The sequence below is a fragment of the Pristiophorus japonicus genome, chromosome 4 (genome assembly GCF_044704955.1).
Source record: "Pristiophorus japonicus isolate sPriJap1 chromosome 4, sPriJap1.hap1, whole genome shotgun sequence".
In the NCBI taxonomy this organism is placed as follows: Eukaryota; Metazoa; Chordata; class Chondrichthyes; family Pristiophoridae; genus Pristiophorus; species Pristiophorus japonicus.
The window spans coordinates 306,907,148-306,925,699 of record NC_091980.1 but is presented as its reverse complement, the minus strand read 5'-3'; the positions used below and the strand labels follow the sequence as shown (position 1 = coordinate 306,925,699).

General features: G+C 47.7%; 1 protein-coding gene across 1 annotated transcript in view; it reads left to right on the top strand.

Annotated features, from left to right (window-relative positions):
* Positions 1-18,552, top strand: part of LOC139262794 (protein Daple-like) — a 273,729-nt gene that overhangs the window by 111,240 nt on the left and 143,937 nt on the right. The window contains exon 4 of the mRNA XM_070877946.1: positions 15,664-15,733. Coding sequence (XP_070734047.1) covers positions 15,664-15,733 — 70 coding nt within the window. The remainder of the gene's footprint in view (positions 1-15,663; positions 15,734-18,552) is intronic.

The window sequence follows — 18,552 nt, the reverse complement described above, 5'->3', positions numbered from 1 at the left end:
ATAGAATACAAGAGCAGGGAGGTTATGCTTGAACTGTATAAAACACTGGTTAGGCCATAGCTAGAGTACTGCATGCAGTTGTGGTCACATTACAGGAAAGATGTGATTGCACGAGAGAAGGTGCAGAGGAGATTTACGAGGATGTTGCAAGGACTGGAGAATTTTAGCAATGAGGAAAGATTGAATAGGATGGGTTTATTTTCTTTGGAACAGAGGAGGCTGAGGGGAGACCTTATTGAGGTGTATAAAATTATGAGGGGTCTGAATAGAAAGACCTATTCCCTTTAGCCAGAGGGGTCAATAACCAGGGGGCATAGATTTAAAGTAAGTGGTAGGAGGTTTGGTGGGGAGTTGAGAACTTTTTTTCACCCAGAGGGTGGTGGGGGTCTGGAACTCACTGCCTGAAAGGGTGGTAGAGGCAGAAACCCTCACCACATTTTAAAAAGTACTTGGATGTGCGCTTGAAGTGCTGTAACCTACAGGGCTATGGACCTAGAGCTGGAAAGTGGGATTAGGCTGGATAGCTCTTTGTCGGCCGACCCAGACATGATGGGCCGAATGGCCTCCTTCCGTGTTGTAAATTTCTATGATTCTCTGGGCTAGACTTTGGCACATCATCACCCATTTAAGCGCTGAGATTCAAGCTATCGCCCGAGAGAGGGTGCAGAGAAAAAAAATGGAAACTAGCGCCCGATTATCGCCCATTTATTGCCGGCGCAACTTTTGGCATACAGGAATGAGCTGCATCGCCCGGCCTATTTATAAAATTAAAAAAAAAATATGGTCATCTTCGTGCAAGGCAGAGAATACTGGTTATAATAGAAACTAGCACCCGATTATGGCCCAGATTATCGCCGAGCGTTACTTTCGGCATTTCGCCCAAATGATCGCTGGCCCAAAAAGACGCTGAAGAAAAGCTGCAATCACCTGACCTTAACTCAGCACTACGGACAGCATTTTGTAACTCAGAGGATCTTTAATAATAGGCTCCTTGAAGTGCTTGTCAGGAGAAGCAATTTGTGAGTGATTTTAAGGGCCTATTCACTCTTGCCAATCATCTAATCACATTTGTATTTGTTGAGGACAAATTAAGGGCATTTATCGTGATTTATAGTGATGGGGCCTGTAATTTCTCCACCAGCATTGATCACTAATCACATGCTGCAGAATAGAGATTGGGGGAAGGTATATTGAAGAGCATTATGTGCCCAATCAAAGACATGGCAGACTGCTGGGGGAGTCGTTAAACCCAACGAATATACAGGGATAAGCAATCATACCTGGACTTGTCCGATAACATGTGCGTTAGGAGGGTGCACTTGCAAAAGGAGGGCATCAGTGAGATGTGCCAGCTAATTAAGGGAGATCTTCAGCCTACCAGCACCATCAAGACCACACTTCCCATTGAGGTTAAGGTTACTGCGGCACTTTCCTTCTACGCATCGGGCTCCATTCAGGCCTCAGCTGGCGACATTTGCGGTACCTCTCAGAACGCCATACATTGCTGCATTCGACATATGACTGAAGCCCTTTACACACGCAGGATGGACTTTATAAACTTCCCCATGACCAGGGGGGCACAGACTGAGAGGACTTTGGGTTTCTCGAGAGTAGCAAACTTCCCCAAGGTGCAGGGAGCAATAGACTGTACGCACATCGCCCTGCGAGCACCTTTACAGGATACGGAGGTGTTTCGGAACTGAAAGGGATTCCACTCCCTGAATGTGCAGCTCGTTGTCGACCACAAGCAAATAATCATGGCAGTAAATGCAAATTTTCCAGGGAGCATCCATGATGCACACACCTTGTGTGAGAGCACTGTCTCTGAACTGTTTAAAAGTCAGCCACAGGGTCACGGTTGGATGCTGGGGGATAAAGGATATGGCCTTGCCAGCTGACTCATGACCCCCCCCCCCCCCCCCCCCCCGGCGTAAGCCCCAGACGGAGCCAAGAAGCGATACAACGAAAGCCATATAACCACACGCAATGTCGTGGAAAAGACAATGGGAGTTGCCTGGACCACTCGTGAGGCAACCTACAATACCACCCTGAGCAAGTCACTGAGTTTATTGTGGTGTGCTGCATGTTGCATAACTTGGCTATCAGGAGAGGACAACAATTGCCAGATGGGACTGCTGGTCCACCTCGGGAGAGAGGGGAGGTGGAAGAGAAGGACAAGGACCTCTGGGAGGGCAATTAGCCTGGCGATGAGCCCATGCCCCCACGCTGCCCCACACCCCGTGTGCATCAGTAGCTCATAAATGAACGCTTTGCGTGAAATTACGATGGTGACTGTTGCGTTACGCTTCAGCCTTGCCCTGGCCATGGCCATTGTTTCCAACCCTTGTATTGATGTTTTACCTTGCATTATTAGAGGACACTTCACAACAATTGTAAACACTTAAAATACATTTTTTTAATAATTTAACAGGTAATTTTAATTTAAAAAAAAACCCCAACAGTGAACAACATTTTTAACAGAATAATATAACACCCTCCTCCCACCATCCCCAACAGTTAACATTCAACAATTTTTTTTTTAGTCACAACAATAATATACCCCCACCTGCGGCCACACTTCCCTCCTGTACCTTGACCCCCCCCCCCCCTTGTTGTAACCGCCCCCCCCACCCCTGTTTCCCACGTAATCCCCAAGTAATGGGACCAAGACATCTTGCAGCAGAGCACCTCGAGGGCTGCTGCTGTGGGGTGGGGGGGGAATGACCTCAGTGGCTGGAGGAGATGATGTTTGCAAATAACGTCTTCCGAGTCAGAAGATTATCTGGTCATTATCACATTGCTGTTTGTGGGAGCTTGAAGTGTGCAAAAAAGCGCTTTGAGACGTCCGGTGGTCGTGAAAGGCGCTATATAAATGTACGTATTTTTTCTTTTAAATGAGCACATCTAAAACTCTGCAGCGCCTGTCCGAATTCACACCAAGTCCTGTTCACCCATCACCACTTAACTACATTGGCTCCCGGTCCAGTAACGTCTTGGTTTTAAAATTCTCATCCTTGTTTTCAAATCTCTCCACGGCCTCGCCCCTCCCTATCTCTAAACTCTTTCAGCCTGCAACCCCCCTGCGATCTCAAGTCCTCCAATTCTGCCCCCTTGAGCATCCCCGATTTTCATCGCTCTGCCATCGGTGGCCGTGCCTTCAGCCGTCCAGGACCCAAGCTCTGGAATTCCCTCTTTCAGTCTCTCCACCTCCCTCTCTCCTCCTCTCCTCCTCCGCCCTAATGTCTCCTCCTTTGACTCGGTGTCAATTTTTGTCTCGAAACGCTCACGTGAAGCGCCTAGTCTTGTTTGACTATATTAATGTAGAATCATGGGGCTAGACTTTCCACAATGATCGATATCGTCCCAAAAATTTATGATTTAGATGAAGGAATTGAGTGTAATATCTCCAAGTTTGCAGATGACACTAAACTGGGTGGCGGTGTGAGCTGTGAGGAGGACGCTGAAAGGCTGCAGGATGACTTGGACAGGTTAGGTGAGTGGGCAAATGCATGGCAGATGCAGTATAATGTGGATAAAAGTGAGGTTATCCACTTTGGGGGCAAAAACACGAAGGCATAATATTATCTGAATGGCGGCAGATTAGGAAAGGGGGAGGTGCAACGAGACCCGGGTGTCATGGTTCATCAGTCATTGAAAGTTGGCATGCAGGTACAGCAGGCGGTGAAGAAGGCAAATGGTATGTTGGCCTTAATAGCGAGGGGATTTGAGTTTAGGAGCAGGGAGGTCTTACTGCAGTTGTCCAGGGCCTTGGTGAGGCCTCACCTGGAATATTGTGGTCAGTTTTGGTCTCCTAATCTGAGGAAGAACATTCTTGCTATTGAGGGAGTACAGCGAAGGTTCACCAGACTGATTCCCGGGATGGCGGGACTGACGTATGAGGAGAGACTGGATCAACTGGGCCTTTATACACGAGTTTAGAAGGATGAGAGGGGATCTCATAGAAACTTACAAGATTCTGACGGGACTGGACAGGTTAGATGCGGGAAGAATGTTCTCGATGTTGGGGAAGTCCAGAACCAGGGGACACAGTCTTAGGATAAGGGATAGGCTATTTAGGACTAAGATGAGGAGAAACTTCTTCATTCAGAGTTGTTAACCTGTGGAATTCCCTACCGCAGAGAGTTGTTGATGCCAGTTCATTGGATATATTCAAGAGGGAGTTAGATATGGCCTTTGCGGCTAAGGGGATCAAGGGGTATGGAGAGAAAGCAGGAAAGAGGTACTGAGGTGATGATCAGCCATGATCTTATTGAATGGTGGTGAAGGCTCGAAGGGCCGAATGGCCTACTCCTGCACCTATTTCCTATGTTTCTAAAAATAGGCGATATTTCCAGTCTTTTTTTATTTTTCAGGATCGCTGGAATATTGCCCGTTTTTCAAAACCGCTAGTTTCGCCGCCTTCAATTGGACAACAGCCGTAGCGATGCGAAATGGGCCTTAGCGATGTATTCAGTTGTGCAAGGCTGGCATCCATAGCAACGGCCGTTCTGCGCATGCACGTTTTTTTTCCAGCAAAGAAGTTTTCCCGCGATTCGGGAGTTCAGGGGTCATCTGCGCATGCTCAGAAGACTGAAAGAGAGGGAGAGAGAGAAGGAAGCTGAAAAGAAGTGTGTGGAGGGTGAAAATGTCGCCATCATAGGCAGTCCCTTGGATTGCTTTTTCGCCTGTCCCAGGCGATCATATGCTATTTGGGCAGGGTGCAGGGTGTATTTGTTGTGATACAGAAGGTACCACAATTGTGTGGGACATACTGGAAGGACCAGAGGGCCTTTACCTATCCAGCGCTGTTCATGTGTAGTACTGGCACTGCAGTGTTGGCCTAGATTTTATGTTCAAATCTCTGGAGTGGGGATCGAACCCACGACCTTCCGAGGGAGAGGCGAGAGAGAAGAAAGACTTGGATTTATATAGCGCCTTTCACGACCACCGGACATCTCTAAGCGCTTTACAGCGAATGAAGTACTTTTGGAGTGTAGTCACTGTTGTGATGTGGGAAATGCGGCAGTCGAATTGCGCACAGCAAGCTCCCACAAACAGTAATGTGATAATGACAAGATAATCTGTTTTCTTGTTATGTTGATTGAGGAATAAATTTTGGCCAGGACACCGGGGATAACTCCTCTGCTCTTCTTCGAAATAGTGGCCACTGAGAGAGCAGACGGGACCTCGGTTTAACGCCTCATCCGAAAGACGGCACCTCCGACAGTGCAGCGCTCCCTCAGCACTGCACTGGAGTGTCAGCCTAGATTCACGTGCTCAAGTCCCTCGGATGGGATTTGAACCCACGACCTTCTGAGTCAGGCAAGAGTGCTGCCCACTGAGCCATAGCTGACACTGTTTACGAAGGGGTGGTGGGGAGCGGGGGGAGTGGGGGGGCGGGGGGGGGAAGATAGGAGGTCGGCCAGGGATGGATGAGGGCTTCGGCAGCGGATGAGCTGAGGCAAGGGTGGAGATGGGCGATGTTACGGAGGTGGGAATAGGCGATCTCGGGGCCTCTCTGAATGAGATTGACCCTAGTTGACGAAATCTAGGGCAGTTTTCCTGCTGTGTAGATGTTCTTCCCATCAGGAGCTTACAGACCGAGACCCACTCGAAATATCTCACATAACCTGGGGTTATTTTCCCCCGCCTTCAGTGGAAGCATTTTCCAGTTTCAGTCAGAAATGAAAATGAATCCATTTAGTTCCAACCCACGCTCCCCACTTATTTCCAATGGAACCTCAATCTTCCGCGAATTACTGCCTGAGGAAGGGGAGAGAAACTTGGAGCGATGAGGGTGCGGGGGAAAGGAATTTACTCAGAGAGATTGAAAGCTTGTGCCAAATACTTAGTTATTTGCCTTTCACTTGTGGCCACTGCTGTTGCTTGTTCTTCTCCCCCGTTTGGCTCAACATGAAGTTGAGAAGCAGTGTGTCACTGGAGCTATCTGGGCACCGAGATTGATGAAGCTTTGTTTGGAGGTGGGGTTGGGCTCTGACCACAATGTGGTAGCTTGTACAGCGAGTGCTTTTATTGAAGTTGCCGTTAAGTGAGTTGGTTTGCAAGGGTCAAATTTCAAACCGTCAAAGAGCTCATGGTATCTGAACACTGACAAAAGGGTCACAGTTTACAAGGCTCAGCGTGCAGAGCAGAGTCCGCTGAAACACCTCCCCCCCCCCCCCCCCCCCCCCACCCCGCCGCCCTCCTCCCATCTCTTTTTTTTGCTTGCCTACCCCAACCCAAACCACCCCCCCCCCCCCCCCCCACACACACACACCAAACACACTTGCATTTATGCAGTGCCTTTCAAAAGTGCTTAAAACCCCCAAGAGAAATGGAGCGAGGGGCAGTGGGAGAGTTGCTTCAGGGAGATGGGCTACGTGAACTCTACAGTGGCAGAAGCCGGTGTTTATGCTCCACACGAGCCAATTTGAGGTTGTGATGGGGGGGGGCATTTTTAAGGTGGGTAAATGAGGAGGAGGGTGGGGCAGGGCAGGGCAGGGCATGGTGTAGGGAGGGCTGGCCTTTCCTACGTTCCAACAGTGACTACACTTCAAAAGTACTTTGGCTGTACACCGCTTTGGAATGTCTGGTGGTCGTGCAAGGTGCTATATGAATGCAAGTCTTTTTTTAAACTGTGATAGGGTACAGGCAGCATGGCAATAGCACATGTCTGAGCAGCAAAAAATAACCCCTCAATGTTCCCCGTAAGCTCTGCGACTGCACAGCACTCCAGAGATCCCACGCAGCCGGCTTTTTAATAGAAAGGACTGGTGCTGTGCAGTGTTTTGATTGGCCCTTAAAGGGGCAGCGCTGCGACAAAAGAATTTACAGGGAAAATTGCTCAAAATTCTTCACTGGATAAGAGACACTGAGTTACTCTTGCCTGCCTCCTGATGGTGGATTGAAGGAGGGCGACACTGAGCTACTCTTGCCTGCCTCCTGGTGGTGGATTGAAGGAGGGTGACACTGAGCTACTCTTGCCTGCCTCCTGGTGGTGGATTGAAGGAGGGCGATACTGAGCTACTCTTGCCTGCCTCCTGATGGTGGATTGAAGGAGGGCAACACTGAGCTACTCTTGCCTGCCTCCTGGTGGTGGATTGAAGGAGAGCGACACCGAGTTACTCTTGCCTGCCTCCTGGTGGTGGATTGAAGAAGGTATCACTGTCAGTTATTGGTGCCGCAGGGCTCATGGAGATCAGAGGGGTGGGATATTGCAATATTGGAGGGTCGGCACTCGAGCTTCAGTTGTACTTTTCTCGACACGCGTCCTCCGGCCAGTTGGTGCAAGTCTTTGCATGCCGAAATATCTCATTTGGCCTCCTCAGTAAGTGGACCAGCAATGCTGATTTCACTTTGCCAGATTCTACATTCTGTGCCCTGAAGGTCTTGACAGAAAAGAAAGCAAGCTTTGCATTTTTGTAGCGCCTTTCACGTGATCACAGCGAATCAAGTTCTCTGAGGTGCAGTCACTGTTGAACAGATGCTCTCGTCGCCTCACCATTTTAGCATCAAGTTGTCAGCTGTGGCTCAGTGGGTCGCACTCTCAACTTTGAGTCAGAAGGGTTGTGGGTTCAAGTCCCACTCCAGAGACTGCAGCACAAAATCCATGCTGGCACTGTACTGAGGGAGTGCTGCACTATCGGAGGTGCCGTCTTTAGGATGATGTGTTAAACCGAGGCCCCGTCTGCGCGCTCGGGTGGCCATAAAAGATCACGTCTCTATTTCGAAGAAGAGCAAGGGAGTTCTTCCTGGGGTCCTGGCCAATGTTTGTCCCTCAACCAACATCACTAAAACAGATAATCTCCTTGCTGTTTGTGGGAGCTTGCTCTGCACAAATTGGCTGTCGTGTTTCCTACATTGCAACAGTGACTACGCTTCAAAAGTATTTCATTGGATGTAAAGTGATTCAGAATGTCCTCCGAGGTCCTGAAAGGCGCTATAGAAATGCAAGTTCCTTCTTGCATCCTATTGAGTGTTGGATATATCTGTGGATAAACATATTGATTCCCCTTTGCCCTGTGAATTGAGGGAAGACTTGAGGTTGGTGTGTGGTGTGGGGGTGGGGCAGGGCGGGGAGGAACGCAATGTGAGCTGTCTGATTTGGGTGTATACTGACGGCCTTTGCCCAGCCCATTAAAATCCAGAAATAGAGGCTTTGGTGGCAGGTTAGTAACGAACCCTCACAAAGATCTAGTCAGGGACTTGGTTTCAGTCTTTGTTTCACTGTGGGTTTTACCACCAGAGAAGCAGTTAATAAATTTGCTATTCCTGTCGTATGCAAATCTAGTTTCTACCTGCTACATAACATCTATTCGTATGTTATAAATCTTGCATCTGCAAGCACTTCCTGTTCATTTTCTTCGTTCCAAAATCCTAAATGTCCATTTATGATGTAAACGGCTGATGTAAACATGTCACACTGTAATTACACCCTCCCACCAGTAGAGGCGCTGTAATGCTACCACTGATGGGAGGATGCAATTACAGTGGCAAAAGTTTACATAGGTAGTTTTCATAAATATGTGCATAAGTATTTAGAATAGAAATATAAGAAATAGGAGCAGGAGTTGGTCATTCGGCCCCTCGAGCCTGCTCCGCCATTCAGTAAGATCATGGCTGATGATCTTCCTCAACTCCACCTTCCTGCCCGATCTCCATATCCCTTGATACTCTAAATATCCAAAAATCTATCGATCTCTGTCTTGAATACACTCAACGACTGAGCCTCCACAGCCATTTAAAGGAGATATTAGGATAGGCGACCTAAAGCTTGGTCAAAGAGGTAGGTTTTAAGGAGCGTCTTAAAGGAGGAGAGAGATGCGCATCGGGTTAGGGACAGAACTGCAGAGCTTGGGGCCTAGATGGCTAAAGACACAGCCGCCAAAGGAAGGCACTGGAAATCGGGGAGGTGCCGGAGAGTGTCGGGGAGGATATCCCAGTGGAGCACAATTCTGTCCTCCGCCAATGCCCAGGCCACTGGAGTTTTCCCCTTGCTCAACGTCAAGGTGGATTGGGTCACTAACAGCAAACTCCAGAGAGCTGTGGTGGGGTGCTGCAGGTGGAAGGGCAGTAATGGTGGTGATTGAGACTAGAAGGTGTGCGGTGCCATTACTGGTGCGACAATTGTTCACCTCGCTGTTTGCCGAACTCCAGCGATTGAGGGGATCAATGCTGAGAGTGGGTCTCGTGAAATTCATTCGAATCCAGAGATGTTACGAGCATCTGGTAGGGTTGAGAGTCAATGGGGGGGTGGCGGGGAGAGAGGGGGGAGATGGGGGGGGGGGTGATAAATCCGGGCCTCGTCATAGTGACATTTCAGAACCACTGCGTGTTAACCCTAAGTGAGCGGGCCGATTAAATCACTGAGGTTCTGTTGCACAAGGAATGTGCTGCGCTCGAAAATTCCACTGTGGCTGTGTCAGCCTGACTCAATGTTGGCGCACTCAATTGCTTGAGCTACAAGGTTGTTCCAGCCCCACTTCAGAGACTTGAGCACAACATTCACGCTGACACTCTCTGCGGTGTCAGAGGCGCCCATGTCTTTTCGGATGAGACGTTAAACCGAGGCCCCGTCCGCTCTATCGGGTGGATGTTAAAGATCCAGCGGCACTATTTTGAAGAAGAGCAGAGGAGTCTTTGCCCAATATTTATTGATCAACAACATCACCATTTATCTCATTGCTGCTGTGACCTGATCCGAAAGAGGGCACCTCTGACAGTGCAGCACTCTCCGTACAGGGACCTTGCTGTGCACCAATTGGCTGTCACGTTTACCTACATTGCAACTGTGACCACACTGTGTAGCTCTGAGTCCTAAGGACGTGAAAGGTTCTGTATTAAAGCAAGTCTTTCACTTTCCCTGGTCGATGTGGACTGAAGTTCAAGGTGTTTAGACTGTTCCTTTACAACTGCTATCATTTTGCATGATCTTATTCTTCAATCACGGGGTGTTTCAGTTAATGCTGGCTATGCGGCAATGTTCCAGTTGGGTGGCTAGTTGCTATGCTGCAGCCAAGCACAAACAACACAAGGGCTCGAATATAATTGAAGTGCTGTAACTCCCCATAACTTCATTCCATAGGTGTATGCATCTGTATTGGAGACTGTGTTTGCACAATGAGTTTATTACAATGGAGGAGTCCCAAAAAATGATTCAGAAAGACTTGCATTTATATAGCACCTTTCATGACCTCTGGACTTCCCAAGGCACCTTGCAGCCGATGAACCGTCGTCACTGCTGTAATGTAGGAAACTCGGCAGCCAATTTGCGCACAGCAAGGTCCCACAAACAGCAATGTGATAAATGACCAGAGAATCAGTTTTTCTGTGTTGGTTGTGGGATAAGTGCTGTCCAGGGCACTGGAGAGAATTCCCCTGCTCATGTTCAAAATAACGCCGTGGGATCTTTTATACCTGAGACAGGACCTCGGTTTAACGTCTCATCCAAAAGGTGGCAGCTCCGACAGTGCGGCGCTCCCTCAGCACTGCACTGGAGTGTCGGCATGGATTATGGGCTCCAGTCCCTGGAGTGGGACTGTGAACCCACGACCTACTGACTCCGAGGTGAGAGTATGACCCACTGAGTCACGGCTGCCACCTTGAGAGAAGGATAATGTATCATTTTAAAAGAATGCAAAAGAAAGTGGGCTGTTGAGAGTTGAAAGGAAAAGCAAAGGTTTGCTGGAGTTTCAGTAGTTCTGAATCTGTAGGGATCCACGTTCAGAATTGGGTGAAGTTGTGACTTTCTGATGTGTTTTATATATTCACTCACGGGATGTGGGCATCAATGGCAAGGCCAGCATTTATTGCCCTTGAGGAGGCGATGGTGAGCCGCCTTCGTGAGTGTCTCACTGGGCCATTTCAGAGGGCAGAGTTCAGAGTCAACCACATTGCTGTGGGTCTGGAGTCACATATCGGCCAGACCGGGTAAGGACGGCAGATTTCCTTCGCTAAAGGACATTAGTGAACCAGATGGGTTTTAACGACAATCCTGTAGTCTCATGGTCACCATTACGACACTAGCTTTTTGATTCCAGATTTATTTAATCAGTTTTAAATTCCCCAGCTGCCGTGGTGGGATTTGAACTCGTGTCTCCAGATCATTGTTCCAGGCCTCTGAATTACTGGTCCAGTGACATAACCACAACGCCAAAGTACCCCAGAATGTATTGTCACGACAGCAGAATTTACAACAACGTGCGTTTATATAGTATATTATTTAAAGGACATCACAAGGCACTTTGCAGACATAAATGGACGCCAAGCCAAAGAAGGGTGATGTTGGTGGTGGGATGGGTGGAAATAGGATGGATTTTAAACAGGATCTTGATGGAGGAGCGAGGGGTAGAGGGGTTTAGGGATCTCTGGGCCTCGGCTGCTGAAGGTTGGCGGTGGGGGAAATACAAGATGGTCGATTCAGAAGAATAACTTTCGGTTGGGGGGCGGGGGTGTATTATCGGCAGTTGCAGAAATAGGGAGGGACGAGGCCATGAAGGGATTTAAAGATGAGGATGAGAATTTTAAATTGGAGGCAGTCAAGACAAGGGCTTGGGCTGCAGTGGTTCAAGGCGGTGTCTCACAACCACCTTCTCGAGGTACATCAGAGATGGGCAATAAATGCCGGCCTTGCCAGCGATGCCCACATCCAGAGAATGAATAAATTAGAAATTAAAAAAGATTCGGAGCCCCCTGCTCCGATACCCGGAGAATACGCGAGGGCAGGGTTCAGGTTCAGTTGAGGGCCCCTGGGCTTGAGGGTTTTAATGCTGTGTTGTCGGAGCTCTGAGTAGAGCCCAAATCATTACAAATGAGTATGATTTGGTGGCCATTACAGAAACAAGACTGGGAATTAAACATACAGGGGTATCTGACGATTCGGAAAGAGAGACAAGAAGGGAAAGGAGGTGGGGTAGCTCTGTTAATAAAGGATGTTATCAGGGCAGTTGTGAGAGACGATATTGGCTCTAATGAACAAAATGTTCAATCATTGTGGGTGGAGATTAGAGATAGTAAGGGGAAAAAGTCACTGGTGGGCGTAGTTTATAGGCCCCCAAATAATAACTTCACGGTGGGGCGGGCAATAATCAAGGGAATAATGGAGGCATGTGAAAAAGGAACAGCAGTAGTCATGGGGGATTTTAACCTACATATCGATTGGTCAACTCAAATCGCACGGGATAGCCTGGAGGAGGAATTCATAGAATGCATACGGGATTGTTTCTTAGAACAGTATGTTACAGAACCTACAAGGGAGCAAGCTATCTTAGATCTGGTCCTGTGTAATGAGACAGGAAAAATAAACAATCTCCTAGTAAAAGATCCTCTCGGAATGAGTGATCACTATGGTTGAATTTGTAATGCAGAATGAGGGTGAGGAAGTTGTGTCAGAAACAAGCGTACTATGCTTAAACAAAGGGGACTACAGTGGGATGAGGGCAGAGTTGGCTAAAGTAGACTGGAAACACAGACTAAACGGTGGCACAATTGAGGAACAGTGGAGGACTTTTAAGGAGCTCCTTCATAGTGCGCAACAAAAATATATTCCAGTGAAAAAGAAGGGCGGTAAGAGAAGGGATAACCAGCCGTGGATAACCAAGGAAATAAAGGAGATATCAAATCAAAGACCAATGCGTATAAGGTGGCCAAGGTTAGTGGGAAACTAGAGGATTGGGAAAATTTTAAACAGCAAAGAATGACTAAAAAAGCAATAAAGAAAGGAAAGAGAGATTACGAAGGTAAACTTGCCCAAAACATAAAAACAGATAGTAAAAGCTTTTACAGATATATAAAACGGAAAAGAGTGACTAAAGTAAATGTTGGTCCCTTAGAAGATGAGAAGGGGTATTTAATAATGGGAAATGTGGAAATGGCTGAGACCTTAAACAAGTATTTTGCTTCGGTCTTCACAGTGGAAGACACAAAAACCATGCCAAAAATTGCTGGTCACAGGAATGTGGGAAGGGAGGACCTTGAGACAATCACTATCACTAGGGGAGGTAGTGCTGGACAGGCTAATGGGACTCAAGGTAGACAAGTCCCCTGGTCCTGATGAAATGCATCCCAGGGTATTAAGAGATGACTGAAGTTATAGCAGATGCATTCGTTATAATCTACCAAAATTCTCTGGACTCTGGGGAGGTACCAGCGCATTGGAAAGCAGCTAATGTGACTCCTCTGTTTTTAAAAAAAAAAAAAGGGGGCAGACAAAAGGCAGGTAACTATAGGCTGGTTAGTTTAACATCTGTAGTGGGGAAAATGCTTGAAACTATCATTAAGGAAGAAATAGCGGGACATCGAGATAGGAATAGTGCAATCAAGCAGAGACAGCATGGATTCATGAAGGGGAAATCATGTTTAACTAATTTGCTGGAATTCTTTGAGGATATAACGAGCATGGTGGATAGAGGTATACCGATGGGATGTGGTGTATTTAGATTTCCAAAAGGCATTCGATAAGGTGCCACACAAAAGGTTACTACAGAAGATAGAGGTACGCGGAGTCAGAGGAAATGTGTTAGCATGGATCGAGAATTGGCTGGCAAACAGAAAGCAGAGAATCGGGATAAATGGGTCCTTTTCGGGTTGGAAATCTGTGGTTAGTGGTGTGCCACAGGGATCGGTGCTGGGACCACAACTGTTTACAATATACATAGATGACCTGGAAGAGGGGACAGAGTGTAGTGTAACAAAATTTGCAGATGACACAAAGATTAGTGGGAAAGCGGGTTGTGTAGAGGACACAGAGAGGCTGCAAAGAGATTTGGATAGGTTAAGTGAATGGGCTAAGGTTTGGCAGATGGAATACAATGTTGGAAAGTGTGAGGTCATCCACCTTGGGGGAAAAAAACAGTAAAAGGGAATATTATTTGAATGGGGAGAAATTACAACATGCTGTGGTGCAGAGGGACCTGGGGGTCCTTGTGCATGAATCCCAAAAAGTTAGTTTGCAGGTGCAGCAGGTAATCAGGAAGGCGAATGGAATGTTGGCCTTCATTGCGAGAGGGATGGAGTACAAAAGCAGGGAGGTCCTGCTGCAACTGTATAGGGTATTGGTAAGGCCGCACCTGGAGTACTATGTGCAGTTTTGGTCACCTTACTTAAGGAAGGATATACTGGCATTGGAGACGGTACAGAGACAATTCACTAGGCTGATTCCGGAGATGAGGGGGTTACCTTATGATGATAGATTGAGTAGACTGGGTCTTTACTCATTGGAGTTCAGAAGGATGAGGGGTGATCTTATAGAAACATTTAAAATAATGAAAGGGATAGACAAGATAGAGGCAGAGAGGTTGTTCCCACTGGTCGGGGAGACTAGAACTAGGGGGCATAACCTCAAAATACAGGGAAGCCAATTTAAAACCGAGTTGAGAAGGAATTTCTTCGTCCAGAGGGTTGTGAATCTATGGAATTCTCTGCCCAAGGAAGCAGTTGAGGCTAGCTCATTGAATGTATTCAAGTCACAGATAGATCTTTAACCAATAAGGGAATTAAGGGTTACGGGGAGAGGGTGGGTAAGTGGAGCTGAGTCCACGGCCAGATCAGCCATGATCTTGTTGAATGGCGGAGCAGGCTCGAGGGGCTAGATGGCCTACTCCTGTTCCTAATTCTTATGTTCTTATGTTAGGGAGTCTCATGTCGGGCATGCAGACGATGTAGCCCGTTCATTGGAGCTGATCGAGTGTGGTCAGTGCTTCGATGCTGGGGATGTTGGCCTGAGCGAGAACACTGACGTGTTCATCATATCAGTTCTTCAAAGGTGGTCCAAACTCATACCCATTGGTGTGGAAGGAAAGCCCCCCTGTGCTCGCTGACTTACATTGGCTCCCGGTTAAGCAACGTCTTGATTTCAAAATTCTCATCCCTGCTTTCAAATCCCTCTGTGAGCTCACCCCTCCCTATCTCTGTAATCTCCTCCAGTCCCACGTCCCCCGCCGAGGTATCTGCGACCCTAAATTCTGCCTTCCTGAGCATCCCCGATTATAATCGCTGCACCATCGGTGACCGTGCCTTCTGTTGCCAAGGTCCTAAGCTCTGGAATTCCTCCTTAAACCTCTGTGTCTCTCTCTCCTCCTATAAGATACTCTGTAAAACCTATCTGCTCTAATATCTCTATGTGGCTCGGTGTCAAAATCTGTCTGAAAGGTGTTTTAATAGATTAAGGCCGCTATATAAATAAAAGTTGTTGGAAAGTGTTAAGTGCATTGTTGCTCCAGCTGTAACCAGACCCTGGGACACACTTGCCTTTCTGACCTGTAGGTTTTAAGAAGCAGAGAGAGGCGATTCGTAATGTATGGGACAGCTGAAAGTCGCTCTCCCATCCCCCAGTGAATAAAACTTGCTATCGTAATGTCACCAAGTTAACGGACAGCACTCGGGGGAAATCTGCTTCAAATACTTGAGCTAAAAACAATATTATGCTTTTAAAGGCACCATGAGGAGCAATAAAGGCAGGGGATGTTTGTGTTAGGGAAGTGCTTGTCTCCCCCTCCCCCTTGCCCCCTCCGATTACCTTACATCACCTCGGAGTGTGGCGTCCAGAGTCATTATGACAGGGGCGATATTGGGGAGCTTTGGGTATTTGATTGCTAAGTAAATGTTATCTGGACGTTCACTCCTTTGAAAGTAATCCAGGCGTTTTACTGTGTGTTTCATTAACAGGAGTGCCTGCAGCAATTGGTGGTAATGAGTTTGCCAAATGTGCTAATGATTGCAAAGGATCCCCTGTCAGGTGAGTGATTTCAATCCTTAGCCAGCGATGGGTCAGTGGGTGAGCTTTGTTTCTGTCTCCTGTATTGTCCCGCACCCTCGCGACTCACCCTGGCCGCGTGTGTGAGGGTCCCATTGGCGCAGGCCAGATTTTGGTATCTTGCACAAGTTGGGTCATCCTCAGCGCAGTGCTTGGCCCTAGATGGTAAGGGTCAGCATGTAGTCCACCCATGGAATGGAGCGTGGCCAATCCTGATCCAGCTCTTACTTAGTTGGCAGCCACGCGTTTCACACGGACGCGAGTATGCGAGTGATTTGAGACGTGAAGTGTGGGGAGTGCTTGGGAGGAACAGGAGGACTTTGGACCTATGCTCCCCAAAGCTTCCCACCACTGGGGGTTTTCCTCGCTTCCTGTCTGGGTCTGTTATAGACTCATTGATAGAGATTGATCGCTGTGATTGGTCAACATAGAAACATAGAAAATAGGAGCAGTAGTAGGCCATTCAGCCCTTCGAGCCTGCACCGCCATTCAATATGATCATTGCTGATCCTCTATCTCAACACCGTATTCCTGTTTTTTTCCCATACCCCTTGATGCCTTTTGTGTCTAGAAATCTAACTATCTCCCTCATAAATATATTCAGCGACTTGGCCTCCACAAGTTCACCACCCTCTGAGTGAAAACATTTCTCCTCATCTCGGTCCTAAATTTCCGACCCCGTATCCTGAGATTGTGACCCCTTGTTCTAGACTTCCCAGCCAGGGGAAACATCCATCCCGGATCCAGTCTATCCAACCCCATCAGAATTTTATACGTTTCAATGAGATCCCCTCTTATTATTCTAAACTCTAGTGAATACAGGCCTAGTTGACCCAATCTCTCCTCATACGACAGTCCTGCCATCCAAGGAATCAGTCTGGTGAACCTTCGCTGCACTCCTTCTATGGCAAGTATAATCTTTCTTGGGTAAGGAGACCAAAATTGCACACAATACTCCAGGTGCAGTCTCACCAAGGCCCTGTATAACTGCTCCTGTACTCAAATCCTCTTGCAATGAAGGCCAACACACCATTTGCCTTCCTAACTGCTTGCTGCACCTGTTCGTTTGCTTTCAATGACTGGTGTACAGCAACTCCATTATCGTTGTATCGTGCGACTCCCAGGATGGTAGAAGGCGAACTAGATGGACCGTGGTCTTTTATCTTCCAACAATTCCTCTGTTCACAAGTGGGTTTCCAGGCAAATTTTCCTCCCTCCCATAACCAGTTCTGAAGCAAAGTATAGCCCCCTATCCCCAGTGACTTCTTGGCTGAGGTGAGATAACTCGGCAACTCTGGAACGAACCTGGGATTTTCCAGTCTGCAAGAAATGATTGCACCAATCAGTGCCTACACTCGGCTCACCATCAGGAGCAGATTTTGGTTCCTTTGGAGAAAAAGCGTCGAGAGATTTGCAGAAACGTTTTTACAATGAGCTGTGCCCTATGGCCATTGAGTCTGTCGGAGTTCACTCTGTGGTGAAGGAGTGATTGAATGGTAGGTGAGCTTCAAAGCGAGTGTCCTTCAGAGATACAGAGCTTGAGGTAAAACTGCACTTCCTGACTCCGACAAGGGTACAAGGTGAGCGAGTGTGCAAGATAATGGAGGAATATCACAAGTTAGTGATTTACCCACTTCGCTGTGCGCACTTGATACCTGTGAAATCACTTTACAGTGTCAAGACAACTCTAGTGTACAGGTTGAACCTCCCTTATCCAGAACTCTCTTATCCAGAACCATTCCTGACCACCGGGTGGCGCATGCGCAGAACTCCGACATGAACAAATTGAAATCCTTCCTCGCTGCCGACTCCCGCAATCGCTGGCCTGACCCCGCGATCCATCGCCACCCCACCATGATCTCTCTGCCGCACTCCCAGCCCCAAGCCAGCCAGCCCCGATATCCCCTTGCTCAGTACCTGTACCATCCAATTTAACGTGACCACCCCTCGTCCAGAACAGGCCAGGTCCCGAGCGTTCCAGATAAGGGAGGCTGAACCTGTACTTGAATTGGTAATTCTATAAGATTGAGCTTCTACATTGGCTAGGCTGGGATTATTTTCTCTGGAACAGAGGAGGCTGAAGGGAGACCTGACTGAGGTGTATAAAATTATGAGGGGCCTAGATTATGTGGATAGAACGGACCTGTTTCCCTTCGTAGAGGGGTCAACAACCAGGCGCCATAAATTTAAAGTATTTGGTAGGAGGTTTAGAGGGGATTTGAGAAGAATTATTTTCACCCAGAGGGTGGTGGGGATCTGGAACTCACTGCCTGAAAGGGTGGTCGAGGCAGTTACCCTCACTACATTTAAAAAGTACTTGGATATGCACCTGAAGTGCCGTAACCTACAGGGCTACGGACCAAGAGCTGGAAAGTGGGACTAGGCTGGATAGCTCTTTGTCGGCCAGCACAGATACGATGGGTTGAATGGCCTCCTTCTGTGATGTAAATTTCCTAGATTCTATAACAGTATTTATTTAGAAGATGATTAACCAAAAGGTTCCTGGCCATTATTGAACTTTCGCCTGTTCCTTCAGGACGGTTTATTATATGTGAGCTATTGTTTTTTGTTTTGTTTTGAGAACAGAGCTATCTTGTTCCCAGACCTGTAGCAGCTGAGTGATAACTTAGTCCAACTTTCCCATCCTCCTAATCTCCAGGGTAGCGCTTGGCTTTGTGCCCTGACATTGTAGCGGGGATGTGGAGTTCAGTGGGGTGAGAATCATGACCTCAGGACGTCCCAAAGCAATTTACAGACAATAAAGTACTTTTGGGGTGTAGTCACTGTTGTAATGTAGGAAA